We start from the raw sequence: 17,342 nt of genomic DNA on the forward strand, positions 1-17,342 counted from the left end.
GCGGAAACTCCCCACTAAATAGCTTGAAGGTCTAGGGCACACAGCTGACTTGGAAGTCCGTACAGCGCTGGTGCGCATGTCCACAGGCCACTGATACGTGTCCATCTTCGCATTACTCTTCTCGATGACTCTTAGGATGGGTCTGAAAACTAACGCCATCCCCATGCTTGCTCTCAATCCTCCCGGAAATGATCGCCACCACAGGGAACATAAGAAACTATCCGCAAAATTAATTCAGATAGGAAAGAGCGGACCCGAATTCTGTACAACCGTAAGACAAACCGCCACACTTCCCATCAGCCATTGGCGCTGCCCACCCGGAAGGCCGCGCAGGAACTTCCTGTTGCTGTTGCTATGGCTTTGGGGGCGGATCTTCAGGAGGCCGCTCTCAGTTCAGTTCAGTCGCTCAGTCCTGTGTGACTCTTTGGGACCCCATGGGCTGCAGCACGCCAGGCTTCCCTGTCCATCACCAACCCCCCGGAGCTTACTCAAACTCATGTCCATCCAGTCGGTGATGCCATCCAACCATCTCATCCTCTGTCGTCCCCTTCTCCTCCCGCCTTCAATCTTTCCCAGCATCAGGGTCTTTTCCAATGAGTCAGTTCTTCGCATCAGGTGTCCAGAGTATTGGAGTTTCAGCTTCGGCATCAGTCCTTCCAAAGAATATTCAGGACTGATTTCCTTTGGATTGGCTGGTTGGATCTCCTTGCAGCCCAAGGGACTCTCAAGAGTCTTCTCCAACATCACAATTCAAAAGCATCAATTCTTCGGCCCTCAGCTTTCTTTATAGTCCAACTCACATCCATACATGACTACTGAAAACACCTTAGCTTTGACTAGACGGACCTTTGTTGGCAAAGTAATGTCTCTGCTTTTTAATGTGAGGCCGCTCCCCTGCCTCTCAATTGCATATCCACTTCCGTGGTGCTCCACCCCACCCCCCACCCGGAGCAGTTTTGCGGACTCAGCGCTCTAGCTACAGTCGCTTTCCCTCCCTCTTTATCTCGCTCAGGTCCCTTAGTCGGTCTAAGAGCAGAGACTGGGCGGCGGAGAGACTCTCTTCCCAGGCCGTCTTCATCGCTCGGTGAAACTGCGGCCGCTTGATGGCAGTATAACGCTTTAATTGCGTGTCACTCCGCTCTTTCCCCCGCCCTTCCTGTTTGGAAAAAGTGTTCTTCGGACTCAAAACAAAATTCTATCTCCACAGAGACGGGACTGTTTTAGGGCGGCCTTGTGGCTCCCATTTCTTTCCTTAAATCTCTGTGGCAATCCGATGGGCAGGAGTGTGACAGTAAAATGTTTTTTAATGTGAGTTTCTTTGATTTTTAGCCCGCTTTTGTAAACTTTCTCGCCTGTGCTCCATCCCCCCGCCCTTTTAAGCCGTCGTGTTGAGTCTCCTGTAGGGCTTATTTTAGCTTTCTTTTGTTCATTAAATGAATTTCAAGAAGCTGAGCATATAACAGTTGAAAGGTCAGAAAGTATGAAGGTAAACAGCACCTTAGTATTTTTGTGTGTTGTCTTTTATAACTGGTAGCATTTTTTAAATGTATTTTCCTATTCTAACAAACAACGTTTGAAAGAGTTCCATCTTACTTCACACTATCAAGATCATACAGCATTGACCATTTTGTACCCTGATATTTTAAAAGCCCCAAAATATATGCTTTAAGCTTTCTTCTGTTTTCGATGTTTCCTTGGGAAAATTCCTGAAAGTGCCACACAACTGTTTTTCTTTTTCAGTGTTTTACAGGGTTTACCATACCATTGTAAAGACTGAGTGTTACTTGAATTTATTCTTGGAGTATGACAGAGAGCTGGGGGGTTTACAACAGAGAATCAGAGAAAAGGTGTCAGTTGGCTGGAAAACTACAGAAAGGAGGCACTGAGGGTAGAAAGTTTCTTGCTAAACTTGTCGAACAGTATTCTTGCTAAGCAGGGCTAAGGAGTTAGACATTATGGTAGGTTTGAAGAACTGGATCAGAAATGGGAATTTTTTCACTAAATTTTCAATTAACAAAATTTTAGTTTTAATTTTCATTTAATTTTCCTTTGTATTGTCTTTTATAACTGGATCGTAGAAAACTTCTCACTAAAATTTTAAACTTTGCTCTTGCCAGGGTGGAGGCCTATCATGGGTCATTATGGCAAAGCCTACCACCTTCATCAACCTTTAACCCAGGAGGCCTCCACCCTGGCCTTCCATTACCAAGATTCCTGCAAAGTGTAAAATTTTAGTGAGAATTTTTCTAATCCGATGCCTTTCTCTGATTATCTGTTGTAAACCCCCCAGCTCTCTGTCATACTCAGATTGAGCTCAGGCTCTCTTCCTTAATGCAATAGATTTGACCCCTATTAGAAAAGCATGCATATTTGTTACATGTTAATTATACCACAATTTTAAAATACCATCATCATCGTCAAACAGGGACTTTAGTTAAAAAGAATTCCAAGAATAAATTCAAGTAACACTCAGTCTTTACAATGGTATGGTAAACCCTGTAAAACACTGAAAAAGAAAAACAGTTGTGTGGCACTTTCAGGAATTTTCCCAAGGAAACATCGAAAACAGAAGAAAGCTTAAAGCATATATTTTGGGGCTTTTAAAATATCAGGGTACAAAATGGTCAATGCTGTATGATCTTGATAGTGTGAAGTAAGATGGAACTCTTTCAAACGTTGTTTGTTAGAATAGGAAAATACATTTAAAAAATGCTACCAGTTATAAAAGACAACACACAAAAATACTAAGGTGCTGTTTACCTTCATACTTTCTGACCTTTCAACTGTTATATGCTCAGCTTCTTGAAATTCATTTAATGAACAAAAGAAAGCTAAAATAAGCCCTACAGGAGACTCAACACGACGGCTTAAAAGGGCGGGGGGATGGAGCACAGGCGAGAAAGTTTACAAAAGCGGGCTAAAAATCAAAGAAACTCACATTAAAAAACATTTTACTGTCACACTCCTGCCCATCGGATTGCCACAGAGATTTAAGGAAAGAAATGGGAGCCACAAGGCCGCCCTAAAACAGTCCCGTCTCTGTGGAGATAGAATTTTTGTTTTGAGTCCGAAGAACACTTTTTTCCAAACAGGAAGGGCGGGGGAAAGAGCGGAGTGACACGCAATTAAAGCGTTATACTGCCATCAAGCGGCCGCAGTTTCACCGAGCGATGAAGACGGCCTGGGAAGAGAGTCTCTCCGCCGCCCAGTCTCTGCTCTTAGACCGACTAAGGGACCTGAGCGAGATAAAGAGGGAGGGGAAAGCGACTGTAGCTAGAGCGCTGAGTCCGCAAAACTGCTCCGGGTGGGGGGTGGGGGTGGAGCACCACGGAAGTGGATATGCAATTGAGAGGCAGGGGAGCGGCCTCACATTAAAAAGCAGAGACATTACTTTGCCAACAAAGGTCCGTCTAGTCAAAGCTAAGGTGTTTTCAGTAGTCATGTATGGATGTGAGTTGGACTATAAAGAAAGCTGAGGGCCGAAGAATTGATGCTTTTGAATTGTGATGTTGGAGAAGACTCTTGAGAGTCCCTTGGGCTGCAAGGAGATCCAACCAGCCAATCCAAAGGAAATCAGTCCTGAATATTCTTTGGAAGGACTGATGCCGAAGCTGAAACTCCAATACTCTGGACACCTGATGCGAAGAACTGACTCATTGGAAAAGACCCTGATGCTGGGAAAGATTGAAGGCGGGAGGAGAAGGGGACGACAGAGGATGAGATGGTTGGATGGCATCACCGACTGGATGGACATGAGTTTGAGTAAGCTCCGGGGGTTGGTGATGGACAGGGAAGCCTGGCGTGCTGCAGCCCATGGGGTCCCAAAGAGTCACACAGGACTGAGCGACTGAACTGAACTGAGAGCGGCCTCCTGAAGATCCGCCCCCAAAGCCATAGCAACAGCAACAGGAAGTTCCTGCGCGGCCTTCCGGGTGGGCAGCGCCAATGGCTGATGGGAAGTGTGGCGGTTTGTCTTACGGTTGTACAGAATTCGGGTCCGCTCTTTCCTATCTGAATTAATTTTGCGGATAGTTTCTTATGTTCCCTGTGGTGGCGATCATTTCCGGGAGGATTGAGAGCAAGCATGGGGATGGCGTTAGTTTCAGACCCATCCTAAGAGTCATCGAGAAGAGTAATGCGAAGATGGACACGTATCAGTGGCCTGTGGACATGCGCACCAGCGCTGTACGGACTTCCAAGTCAGCTGTGTGCCCTAGACCTTCAAGCTATTTAGTGGGGAGTTTCCGCTGGCCCTCTAGTTTGTGGATCGGGGCTTGAGTGTTTGAGGGAGAGAAAGAGAAAGCCAAGTAGCCCCGGAACCCCTTTTAAGAGGGCATCATTCACCCAGCTACCCGTGCGTCCGTTCATTCATAAAGCAAATATTCACTGAGCACCAGTTACGTACCAGACACAGTTTTAGACTCTGGGGATCCAAGACATTGAAGATCACAAGGGTTCTGTGCTCAGGGACCACGCCTGCTAGGGAGTGGAGACAGAACATAAATAAACTACCGAGTCGATTTCAGATAGTGATAAGTGACAGTAAGAAAATAAAACGGGGTGATATGATGGAGAGAAACGTGGTGGATATGTACCCATTTTCACTGGGTGGTGAGATTCAGCTTCTTCAAGGAGATGACAGGTGAGGACATGAGGAATAGTCCTGTACGGCCTTTGATGATATTGATAAGGATAAAAGCTTCTTCCTGGTTTTGCATTGTTTCATGCCTTATTAATACAGAGGCTTAGATGAACACACAAAAGAGATAGAAATGTTTGCTGCTTCATTGCCTGCAGTACCTCCTAGACTCTCAAAAGTAGAATCAGAGTGGAAAGTTCTGATAGAAGGGCTGAATGGATCAGGACCAGGAAGTGCTGGCACTAGACTGGACAACAGCTGCTCTTCGGGCCTTGAGCACCTAGCTTAAAAGCCTCTTTCCACAGAAGGCCCAAGAGTACAGAGGGTGGGGAAGCCTGACTCCCTTCCTCTTTGTGGCCTGCCTTCCTTTCTGGTCTCCTTTCTCTATGGGTCCTGGGATCTTGTCTTTCCAGATTAGGTCCCTATGGGGCTTTGTTTTGCTGTAATGGACGAGTTTGCCACAGACCTGCATTACTGTGGCTGGAATGCCAGTGGAATTTTAATTACAGGGAGGAGTTTGGAATGGGTCCATAGTACATAGTAGAACCTACGTAGTGTTCACAACTTTGATATTTGAAGGAATCCTAAAGGGGTCCGATCCATGGGGTCACAAAGAGTCGGACACGACTGAGTGACTAACACACACACTAAAGTTTGTTTAGTAGAAGGTGAAACCGTGTTGACAGCAGCATCATAAATTGAATGAAAGAATGAATGAATGCATGCATGCATATTCTGTGGTAGACAACAGTAGGATCCCCTCAGTTATCCTGGGTCTGGAGGAAAACAGGGAGTTAAAAGGCTACAGACTCATCACTAGCTGTGGTTCTCCTTTCGTAGGTGTGAGGTGCACAGTGAAGGGAAGTTGGAAAAACAGGGTCTCACCCTGGGAAAAATCTGAAGCAAAAGAACTCTAAATAGACAAAACGGAGTGAATAGCCCCGGTGTTGTGAGGGTGCAGGGGAGAGGTTGGGACTGATTGCTGTAGTTTAAGACAGATACTGAAAAGAGTCCCTGATGCCCTGTTAGAGGGCACCTACTAGCTTGTGTTGAGTGGGAACATCAAGGACACCAGCTGGTCTAGGCCAGGGTAGTGGCAAGACTTTGCCCTATTGTGTTGGATGGCAGGTTGCAGGTGACTGTGATCTTCACTCTTTCTAAGATCAGCCCCAGCCTTTTTCTTCCGATACAGGCCATGACAGGATTTGTCCTCCATGTTCTGAGCACCGAGCTTTATCCGAGGATTGTCCATACTCTGCGTATAATTTAGCTACGTTATTTTGGGGACAGAATTCCCTGGAGAGACAGGGGAAAAGGGATGTTAGAGGAGGACGAAATGTCTGCCGTGGTATGCTTTGAATAATAATAACAATAATTGGTTACATCTGTTTGAGTTTTATCACGTGGCGGGCCCTGTGCCATGGGCCCTCTCCCTAGTTCCTCATTTAATCTTCATAGTAACACAGAACACTGGTACCCTATTTCCACTTTACATAGGAAGAAACTAAGGCTTAGTTTAAGAGATTCATGTGAGGTTAAACAAATACAGCCATAGTTTCCATCCAGCGTTGTCTCTAGTCCAGTTTTGTTTTTTGTTTTCCTTTCTGAAAGTGTTGTCCCCAGAATAATAATAGTATCAGTATTGCCTGGGAACTTGTTCGAAATGCAAGTCCTCAGGCCCGATCCTTCACCTACTGAATCAGAAACTCTGGGGTGAAGGCCCAGTCACCTGTGGTTTAAAACACCTTCCAGGTGACTCTGACGTACACTCAAGTTGGAGAACCGCTGCTCTAGTCAGTGCCCCAGCTCTTAACCAATCACTAGAGCTGAACTTTTCAGGCTTCACTGTGCTCACAAATTGCATGCAGAATTTGATTCATGGGCTGGTCTGTGGACCATGCTTTGAGCACCAAGGCTCTATGCTATACTGCACTTCTATGTGCCTTCAGTGAGCAGGGCTATTGATTGGATGCAGTTTTAGTGCCTTTAAATTCCCAATTTCCGAGAGCTGAGAGGCTATGCAATTCTAAGTTGCCCTGAGTCTGCTTATCTTTTTCAAATGTTTGCCTGAACATAATGGTGATGAAGAGAAAAATCAAGAGTCAGACTCCATTCCCTCTTCCTGAGTACCATTTCAGAAATGCTGAGTCTTGACAGATTTAACTTGGAAGTTCTCTTTCTTGAGTGAAAGGAGAGCCAAGGGACAGTTTCACGGTATTCCTTGCCTGAATGAGATGTGCTAAATGACCAAGGGGAGCAGCAGCATATGATCACCTTAAATATCTGAAAAGAATTTTCGGAAATACTGGAGGAGACTGCCGTCTTCTGAATGACTTACCTGGGTGATCATATTACTAAACTACCAGTGAACGTCAATGTGCTTCTCTAAATGTGGTATGTGTGTGTGTGGGTGGGGGGAGGTGGCCTAAAAATGTGTATTTGTAAAAGACTATATTGCTGAATGGCTAAGCAACTGCTAAGGAGCACACATTACTGTTTGTTTGTTTGTTTTTTTGACATATAGGACTTTTGCCAGGAAGCTGTCTGTTCACTATGTAAGATGTTTGGGGTGTATTCCTTATATTTATGGCAAATGAAGATAAGGAGAAAACATTGTATCTGACCATTGACTGGGTGGGGGTAGAGGGCTTTGCTGAATGGAGAGGGTGCCCGGGCACCTCCATGGCCCTTTTTATCTTCCTGAACTTCATGGAGAAGGCGACAAGTAACACGTACACCCACAGGAGGTATTATGCCTGCAGCACATCCTTATTTGGGGGCAGAAAGGTCCAGAAGTGTGAGATGCTGCTCCTTCAATCCCCAGCCCTCCTGGCCAAAGTGTTTCTAAAATTTTCATTTTGTAGGTTCCTCTGTAAGGCCTTTGTGGAATATGTGGGGCAACCAGTACCCCCAAAATATAGCTCTTGTAGTCACCCCTACCAGGATGCATCCCACTAATTATTGGGTACTCAAATTATCCCATTGAGGTGCGGTGCCTACATGGAACTCTGCTTCAGGGAGTGCTGATGGGAATCGTGATTAGAAAGCATGGTGCTGCATGGAACTCAAGGAAGAGGAAAGCTACAGGAAACTCAGACTGGCCACCGCTGTAGCTCGCAGCAATGTGGGCAGACAGAAGCATCTGTGTAAATCTCCGTATGATGCCAGGAGCTCTCAGGACAGGCTCAGAACTATTGTAGAATGTCCAGCCTTCCTGGCAAATGGAACTCAGGTAAAATGGAGGCAGAGTATCTCCATCTGGGGGTAGAATGAAGGAAGGCATTGCCTGGTGTACTTCACTGAGGCAGAGGGTAGACTGAACAGTAGTTATGTGATCCCAGATTTAATCTGTCACCCGGTGGGGCACTGGTAGGGAAGGCTGCCCCTCCACCTGTGGACTCAGGTACCTGGATCGTAGAGAATGAGCACTGTCAGATCTCGGAACTCCCAGTGTCTCTATTTAACCTAAAACATCTTTCCACCAGATTTTTAGTCCAAATCTTCAAACTGCTCATTTCTCTCATGCCCCCATCCCTGCCCACCCTGTTATTTTAAAACCTGTTTTCTCTCTTCAAACCTCCAACACTACTTCTTCCATCCTTACTCTTAGGTGGTGGCCCATTTACAATGTTTTGCTGAGAAAATTGCTTAAGAGTCAATCCAAATCTACGAGTCCAAAATCGAACTCCCCCATCTTCCCCTCTGAACCTTCTCCACTGGCAGTATTTCCCATCTGAAGGTAATGGCAATTCTCTCCTCCCAGTTTTTTGTGCCATGGACTTGAGGGTGATCTTTCACTCTGCTCTTCCATGCACCTCTCATTTTTATCGTGTCAGGAAATCTTATGAGCTGTTTTTTCAGAATATATCCAGAATCTGACCACTTGTCACCACCTCCACTGCCACCATCCTGTTCCAAACCAACATCAGTTTTCCTCCTAGGTTGCTGGACTTTTTTCTTTGCTTCACCCTCCCCCCTGCTCCACCAAATCCCCCACTGATAATCAATTCAACAACCAGAATAATGCTATTAAAATGTATGATCAGGTCATATAATGCCTCTGATCAAAACCAACAGCTTTCATTTCATTTAAGGTAAATTAAGGGTCCGTTGTGTCTTCCAAGGTGACGCTAGTGGTAAAGAATCTGCCTGCCAATGCAGGAGATGCAAGGGATGCAGGTTTGATCCCTGGGTTGGGAAGATTCCCTGGAGAAGGAAATGGCAACCCATTGCCTGGCAGGCTACAGTCCAAGGGGTTGTAAAAAGAGTTGGACAAACTTATACTCAATAATGTGAGATGCTTTCCTCTACCCCATGGCACCTTAGCTCCAACAATTATAGCTTTCATCTTCTCCACACCCTTGTTATCCCTCAGCAGCATAGTCAGGATAAGCGATGCCTTCAGGTCCACCTATGGCAAGTCTGCATCAACTGTCTTAGAAGGAAGCTGAAATTCAGCTCAGTGATTCCCTTCCAGAAAAAAGAGGGAATAATCCCAGTGGACTTCCATCTCTAGGTTTGTTACTCCACACCAAAGATCTTTCTCTCCTTGATATGGTTCCTGAAGTCCACCACCTCTCCCCCTTTCTCTTATTTTAATATTCAGCTACTTTGTGTCCATCTGAAACAACAGGTATGGGCACAAACCCAGTGCTTTTTCTTATAACCTCTGCCTGGGCTGGTTCCTTTGCCTGGCAGTCAGAAAGGCCTCTGGGTGGCAGTTTTATTTCCTGCTCTTTGGCAATATGGAAGCAGTTGGCTTTTCCAATCTTGTGAGGACCCAGTTCCTGGTCTCTGAAAGTGAAAGTCACTCAGTCATGTCCAACTGTTTGTGATCTCATAGACTATACAGTCCATGGAATTCTCCAGGCCAGAATACTGGAGTGGGTAGCCTTTCCCTTCTCCAGGGGACCTTCCCAACCCAGGGACTGAACCCATGTCTCCCACATTGCAAGTATCTAAAGCTGTGAGTACTTGAATAGTGAGAATTTCCCTCATTTAGGAAAAAAACAGTCCTAACAAAAAACAAAGCATGCCCATACTATATATATCTTTTTTTTTCTTTACTGTTTAAAAAAAAATTTTGTTACTGTATATTTTGATAGATTTGAAAGAATTAGAGGTGATGAATCTGCCCAAAATATTAGATAAAGCAAATTACCTAAGTGCTTCCTCAGGTAAAAGGTTAGTTGTGGTTCTTGGAATTCTACCCATATGCACTTGTTATGCATTGATTTGGCCATCATCTTGAGCCTATTCCTCCATTTTTCTTGTTGTCTATTGATGTCCTGGTCAGGCCTCCACATTCACTAGCATTTAGCATCCATGTGGATGACCCATCATACATTCAGACCCCTGGGTTACATACAGACTGTTACCCTTGCAGAATCATGTCCTCTAGTTTTAGCTGGTACCTGAAAACTTCCCTCCATCTCCTTGTTACCTTTCTTCTCCCTCTCGTCTGAATTGCTGTGCACGACTTCTCAAGACCAGACTATTGCTCTCACAATGCCTCTTGCTCTCAGTTGCTCTCTCATGCTTCATAGAGAAAACAGAAAGCATCTGGTGGGATCACACCAATTTCCTGTTTATGCTACCTGTCTTCATTCCATGTACCTGGAGATACACCTATCTCACCTTCTAGGACCAATTCCCCAGTACACTTAAGTCTCTTTAAAATTAACATCATAATTTTTAAAGTCCTTGAGGTTCCTCAAAAAGTTTAGATTATAATTATCACATGATCCAGCAATCTCACTTTTGGAGATAAATCCAAAAGAATTCAAAGCAGAGTTTGGAAGTGATATTTGCACACCCATGCTCATAGTGACACTGTTCACAATAGACAAGGAAGCAACCCATATGTTCACTGACAGAAAAATGGATAGAGAAAATGTGTTGTATACATAAAGTGGAATAATATTCAGCCTTATAAAGGAGGGAAATACTGTCACATTGGCAACAACATGGATGAACTTTGAGGACATTATACTAAGTGAAATAAGCCAGCCACCAAAAGAAATGCTATATGAATCCACTTATATGAGGTATTTAAAGTAGTCAAAGACATAGAAAAAAAGAAAGTGTGGTGGTAACCAGGGGCTAGGGGTCGAGGAAAATGGCAAATTGTTGTTTAATGGGTATAGAGTCTCAGTTTTGCAATATGAAAAAGTTCTGGAGATCTGTTGGATACCAACGTAGATTTTCATGTTCTGTTGTTTTTTTTTTCTTTTTTTAACCACCAGTTTAGAAATTCCTTGGACCTCATGTCTCTTTCTAGCTGCTACTCTCGGGAAGAACCTTTTAGGGTCATTATCAAGTCTTCTTTAACTCCCACTCCTTTCTCAACCCACTGCCCTCTGACTTCTGTCCTCACCATTCCACTGAAACGGCTCTTGCTAAGGTTTTCAAGGACCTTTCAAAATTTCTGGGCTGAGGGTACTCAACCCAGGGTAGCGGACACTGTTCACCACTTCCTCCTGAGAATTCTCTTACCGTTGGCTTCTGTGAGACTCTCCCTCTGTTCTTTCCTGTGTCTCACTGATAACTATCTCTCTCTGTCTTTTTGCTGTCCTTTCTTCTTCCCAAATAGTTCTGTTGTTGGCCTCCTTCTCTTTGTGTCTTTATAGTTCTTCATAGTTTCCCTGGGACAGCTCAATTAAAGTATCAACTATCAGATTTATATCTCTGATCAGATCTCCCTCTGACTAGTCAACTCTACCCTAATGTTCTATAGGTTCTTCATTAAATTCATCATCCCTCCTGTGTTTTCTAACTCAATGTCATTTATCCCCCGATTGTATTTTGAAACCTGTGAGTCATGCTGGAATCCTAATTCTTCTTTATCCTCCATATCCAGTTAGTCAAAAAGTCCTATAGATTCTGTTTCCCTTATTAATTCTCAACGTCCATCTCAACTGTCAATGCCTCAGCTTAGGTTTTTAACCACCCGATACCTTCAAGTTAGTCTGCCTCCAGTTTTGCCTTCCTCACATTTACCTTCCATATGGTACTTCAGTGACCTTCTTATGATTTAAGTTTGATCATGAGGCTGGTCTAGTTAAAGGCCTTCAGTAGCTTATTGTTTTTAGGGTAGAGTCTCAACTCTCTAATATTCGGCATACAAAGCCCCCCTGCTCTCCCCAAATCATGGTGGATGACAGGCCCATGATCCAAGGCGACTAATTCTTGGGAGAGTTAGACCCCAGTGGAAGAAAACGAAACCTTCGCTGTGAATTTAGCATCTTACCAGCATCATTCTTCCTTGACATACAACCTACTCCAATTCCTAGTATCATGCTTGTTTGTAACTTAGTTGCTGATCGGGGTGTTGCGGAGTGCGTATGTCCCCAAATAAAAGGTGTGCAAGCACAAATGGAGAATGTAAATTTGAATAACAGCAAGACTGTGCAGCGGGGATGCGAAATTTACATTTGAACCACCTCCTAGAGCTCCTGCAGCCATCTAAGCCACACCTTTGTTCCTGAGCGGGGCGAGCGAGGAGGGGCCTTGGGAGTATCGCCTCTAGGCGAGGGAGGGTGTGGTGCAGGCGCAGGCGCAGGCGCAGGCGCAGCCGGATGAAAGTCGCTCTTGCCCGCCCTGCGTTTTTAACCCACTGAAAGCCGAGGAAGGAGTACGGCAAAAGTCATTTTCGGAGAAGTGGGACCACGCTTTGTGGGCTGCAACATGGAGGCCACCGGTGGAACTGAGGAGTTGGTGAGACGTTGCTCTGTGGTCGGGGGAGTGGGGAAGCCGAGCTGGGTCGAACCTCAAACGTTCCTTCCGTATCTCTTTTTCCTTTCCTAGGTTTCCGGAGAACTGGTGTCAGTGGCACATGCTCTTTCTCTCCCAGCCGAGTCTTATGGCAACGATGTGAGTATGACTCACCCACAGCTTCCACTAACCCAGCTATCCTGGGTTAGTCTGTAGGGCTCGCCACCAAATTGTAACCCCCTACCCGATTATCTTCCGTAGACTCTTCCTGTGTCTGCCAGAAACTGCGCCTTTCAATTAATTCTAATCTTTTCAGTCCCCAAACGCAGGCCTAATGCGAATAGGGGTAGTTCCCAAACTGTACCGCACTTTAGAGTTACTTGGGAATCTTTTAAATATCCCAGTGTTCAGGTTGCAATCCATCCTAGTTAAATCACAATATCTCGGGGGAGAGAGTCAGGAATCAGTTTTTTAAAGGTCCCAGGGTGGTTCCATTGTGCAGTAAAGTTCACTGGTGTCTGGTTTAGATCCTAAGGAGAAAGCCCATGATGTATTTTGAGTTAAGACACACGGACATGGAAATAACGATAACGCTTTAATAATAATGTGATGTATGCTGGTAGATTGGCGGATCAGGGTATAAGATCCGAAGGAGTTTAGCCAAAGAAGAAACCCTAAGGACTCAGACAGTAGAGGAAGACCGCTGAGGAAGTGGTTATGGAACTGGATCTCCAAAGTGTAGATGGACAAAGGCATGGATTGACAGTCAGGAAAAGGGCATGGTCTAAGGCATGGAGGTAAAAATGCAGTTTTTTTTCTGGAGTCAATGAAATAAATTCGTTTATTTGGTGTAAGAGATTCCGATGAAACAGGTGCTTTGTAAGGCTTTTTATAATCCAGCCTGCTTCATGATACTGATTCATTTCTAAGTATTGTAGGATAGGGAATTGGCTATCTGATAAACACAAATGATGGGTTATGACATGCTACAGTCTTAAATGTGAAGAGTAACCTCACTTCTGTTATCTTACTTTGTCCTTAGTGGTGTATGTGGTATTTCAGTTTTAAAATGATTTAACTCAGTCCTGAGATGATTTATCTGCTGCTTTATGTAGTCTTCTATACTTGCACTAACTGCTGGGGAGACAGCCAGTGACTCATTTTGTTTATTAGGCTGTGTAGGTTTTCTTTTGGTTGTTATAAGGACAAAAAGATTATTATATTTTCCAGACTCACTAGTCTAGTTTTTAACCTTTGATAGTAACACCAAACTTGGTAGCCCTCTTGAACATTAACTAGGCATCCACAGACTTTTTAAATTTGTTCTTTAGTAGCAAGATTAGGTGAGTTCTGACCTGGCGTTCTTCACTCCTTTGCAGCCTGATATTGAAATGGCTTGGGCCATGAGAGCAATGCAGCATGCTGAAATCTACTACAAAGTGAGTTGTCTATGTTCTTTATGAAGCAGAATTAAATATGTAATTTCAGTGTATAGTGCTCTGCTAAGCACCATTCTCAGTAAGTTAAGTACTTGTGTTTTGGAGATAATTTTTATTACTCTAAAATCTTATCTACAGAGAACAGGGGTATGAAAGTGAATTTTGCTTTGACAGTGAGGAGTTGTGCTTCTTTGCCCAGTGTTCTGTCGCTCACCAGCAAAAGGATGTCTGATCCATGCTGCAGCTGCTGCTGCTGCTTAATCGCTTCAGTAGTGTCTGACTCTGTGTGACCCCATGGACTATAGCCCACCAGGCTCCTCTGTCCATGGAATTCTCCAGGCAAGAGTACTGGAGTGGGTTGCCATGCTCTCCTCCAGGGGATCTTTCCAGCCCAGGGATCAAACCATGGTCTTCTGCATTGCAGGCAACTTCTTTACCACTGAGCGACCAGGGAAGCCATTCTGGCCCCTAGTAGGCACTAAATAAATGTTTCTTGACTGAATAAACAACCCACAGAGGGTAATAGCCAGGTATTACTAGGACCAAAGTAGTTTAAATAGGTAGAAGGGACTGTAGTATATTATGGCTCTTTAGAATTATGTCATGATTTCATCTGAAACCTAGGCTGTCTATATATTCTAAAGAACTCTCCTGCCTTGAGAACCATGAGGAATTTTGGGGGAAGAAGGGACAGAAGTATAGCAAATTAGAGACTAGCATCTGTATGTTGTCTTACTCTCTGGCAGCTGATTTCATCAGTTGACCCACAGTTCCTGAAACTCACCAAAGTGGATGACCAAATCTATTCTGAGTTTCGGGAAAATTTTAAGAATCTCAGGATAGATATACTGGATCCAGAAGAGCTCAAATCAGAATCAGCTAAAGAGGTAAGAATCCTCTCTTTTAAATATTGCTTAGCATATGATCAACAATTATTGATCATGAATACATTTTTATACCTTTAGACTTGGGAGTGGGTTGTTTTAAGACAGATACGTTAAGAAGCAGGGCTTTTCTGTAGTTTAATAAACTAATATGTTATTAAATGAATGTTTTTCTGGTTTATAGATTTTTCATGTTCACTGAATATGGTTCTTTTTCCACTTTGGTTTGGACCTTTTATCACTACACACCTAGCTCTTTCAGAGGAGAAGTAATAAATTTTTTTATGTGAGTAGTTTAACCAGAAGGCTTAGATAAAAGGTTGGCAAATAGAGTACAGAAAGGTGTTTGAGTCCTCTGGATTTAAAATCATATCACAAGCTGTGGATAATTGGAAAACTTGTGTTTTGCATTGCTTACTTGATTATCTTCTACTTTTACAGAGCACTAAAATGCTTATACTTAGGAAATGGTTTTCCTTGAGAGTAGACTCTTGGCTTATGAAGAATGAAAACTTTTAACTCTAAGCAGGCTGTTACTGATCTTTGGAAAACTGCCTTTGTTGAATGGACTTCTTTCTTAAAATTTAACTTTGTGACTTTGGGCCTAATTCCTGCCTTCTTTGTCTTATTTGTGCTTCAGTGGGAATGAGTAACCATTTTGGGCTGAACTAGCAAATAACTTAAAACAGAGAATATACTTAAGAAATTAAAGTTTAATTCTCTTCTCTAGACAAGGATTTAAGTATTTTATCAGATTTAAATATTGTTCATGGTGGAAAATACCAGCTTAAAGATGCCAAAGATAGCACAGAAACTCATAGCTAGTGAAACTAGCAATCAGCTCAATTCTAGTCTCTTTCACTGTGGTTATTTTCCTTACTGGGGAAACGGAAGCCCCTCTCCTGGCCCGACTTCACCAGCCTCCTGCATTTCTAGCTAAGATATTTTTTTTGCCTTTATAGAAGTGGAGGCCATTCTGCTTAAAGTTCGATGGGATTGTGGAAGACTTCAACTATGGTACTTTGCTGCGACTGAACTGTTCACAGGGCTACACTGAAGAAAACACCATCTTTGGTAAGTTTCTTGCCTTTGGGATTGATTCTGAATAAGGAGAGTGAGGAGTCTGGTTTTACTGATGAATCAATAACATGGATAGTTTGGGAATCATTTTGTTATAACTTTAAAGATCATATTACTGTATCTTGAGTAACTGGAGATAATAAGTATTTTCAGCTTCATTTAGTATAGGATTAGAATTTCACATCTCTGAATCTTATGACTATACTTGAATGCTTTGTATGTTAGTTCAACTTAACTAGGACTAGGACAGTAATCAATTCTACTCACCTTTCAGCACCCAGGATACAATTTTTTGCCATTGAAATTGCTCGGAATCGAGAAGGTTATAACAAAGCAGTTTATACTGGTATTAAGGGCAATGAAGAGAAAGAAGCCAGCAATGGAGGAGACAAAGGAGCCAACAGCAGAGGAGAAGAAGAAAAAGGAGCCAACAGAGGAGGAGAAAAAGAGAAGACCAATGAAAGAGAAGAAAAAGAGAAAGAAGCCTACAAAGAAATCAACAAAAGTAGTGAAACAACTATGTGAGGTAGTCAGGGAACAGCACTCTAGAAGCTATGATTCAAGTGAGTCTGCAAGTACCATGTTGCTACTTGCACAGGTCCCTGTGGTCAAATGTATTAATATCTCCTTTTTTAGTGGAAGGACATGCAGAAGGACATTTTTCTGGCCTAATTATCAGAAACTGCAGTGCTTGTTCTCTTGTGTGAACTGGCTTGAAGACTATTAGTGGGGTCTTAGTTGATGGTTTGTTGGTTCAGACCACCAGTCAAGTAAGAAATCTTGTAAATAAATTTCTTTTGGTTCTTATGACTATATATCTGTGACTGACTTTTAAAAGGTATTGAAAATTATTTGACATGATATTTTAGTGCGTAATCTTTGTCATGTCATATATATAATGATTTATGCTTATTTCTCAGGGCTTTTCACTACTTCCTGTAGTGAAGTTCATTCAAACCTGTAAAGTTGCACATGGTTTTGGATTAGAAATTCTTACGTAAAATTGACTGTTGCTGTTTGAATTACTGTAGCTTTCTGATTTTATTTGCTATATCTCTCAAAAGATTTGATAAATACTCTACAGGGATTAATAGCAGCAGCCTGAATCTGTCAGTCAGGGAAACACAGTGCAGTTCATCTTCGAGGAGCAAGAGACTAGACCTGCTTTAGTACCTGCTTTTCTTTTGTAATCAAGTTGTTACCTGAATACAGCAGAAATTAATAATGAAATACAAAGCTTAGTAGAATGTCTTTGCTTTTATAATACTATGGACAATAGCACATATACATTAAATACAAAATGAACATATTTCTAAATGGTATTTTGTCAGACTTCAAAAATAGACCAAGTGATTCTGTATGGATGGGGGAAGTTCCTTCTCATCTAATGACTTTTAAGAGTGCATGTTTTCAGTTATCTTTAGAAATGTAGAGATTTGTGCATGTCCCCATAGACATACTGATTTTGTTTGCTAAAGCTAGTTAGAGGAAGCTGCAATGTTTATAGTACACACAGTAAATACTCTTAAAAGTCTAACCACAGCATGATCATGCAAGAAAAGATATACCAGAGCAGAGGAGGGTGAA

At 43.0% G+C, this 17,342-nt stretch overlaps 1 protein-coding gene across 2 annotated transcripts; it reads left to right on the plus strand.

The window, feature by feature from the left end:
- The first annotated feature begins 12,248 nt into the window (after positions 1 to 12,248).
- Positions 12,249 to 17,064, plus strand: PBDC1 (polysaccharide biosynthesis domain containing 1). Of its 2 annotated transcripts, XM_004022213.6 has the most exons (6): positions 12,249 to 12,355; positions 12,446 to 12,511; positions 13,732 to 13,791; positions 14,538 to 14,678; positions 15,638 to 15,749; positions 16,030 to 16,562. In XM_004022213.6, exons 1-6 carry the CDS (start codon positions 12,326 to 12,328, stop codon positions 16,278 to 16,280), a joined length of 660 nt encoding a protein of 219 aa, XP_004022262.1. In that variant the 5' UTR covers positions 12,249 to 12,325; the 3' UTR covers positions 16,281 to 16,562. The 2 variants fall into 2 exon arrangements, with proteins under 2 accessions (XP_004022262.1, XP_014960430.1); XM_015104944.3 differs by lacking the exon at positions 15,638 to 15,749 and having other exon boundaries at positions 16,030 to 17,064.
- Positions 17,065 to 17,342: the final 278 nt, after the last annotated feature.

Source organism: Ovis aries, chromosome X (genome assembly GCF_016772045.2).
Source record: "Ovis aries strain OAR_USU_Benz2616 breed Rambouillet chromosome X, ARS-UI_Ramb_v3.0, whole genome shotgun sequence".
Classification (NCBI taxonomy): Eukaryota; Metazoa; Chordata; class Mammalia; order Artiodactyla; family Bovidae; genus Ovis; species Ovis aries.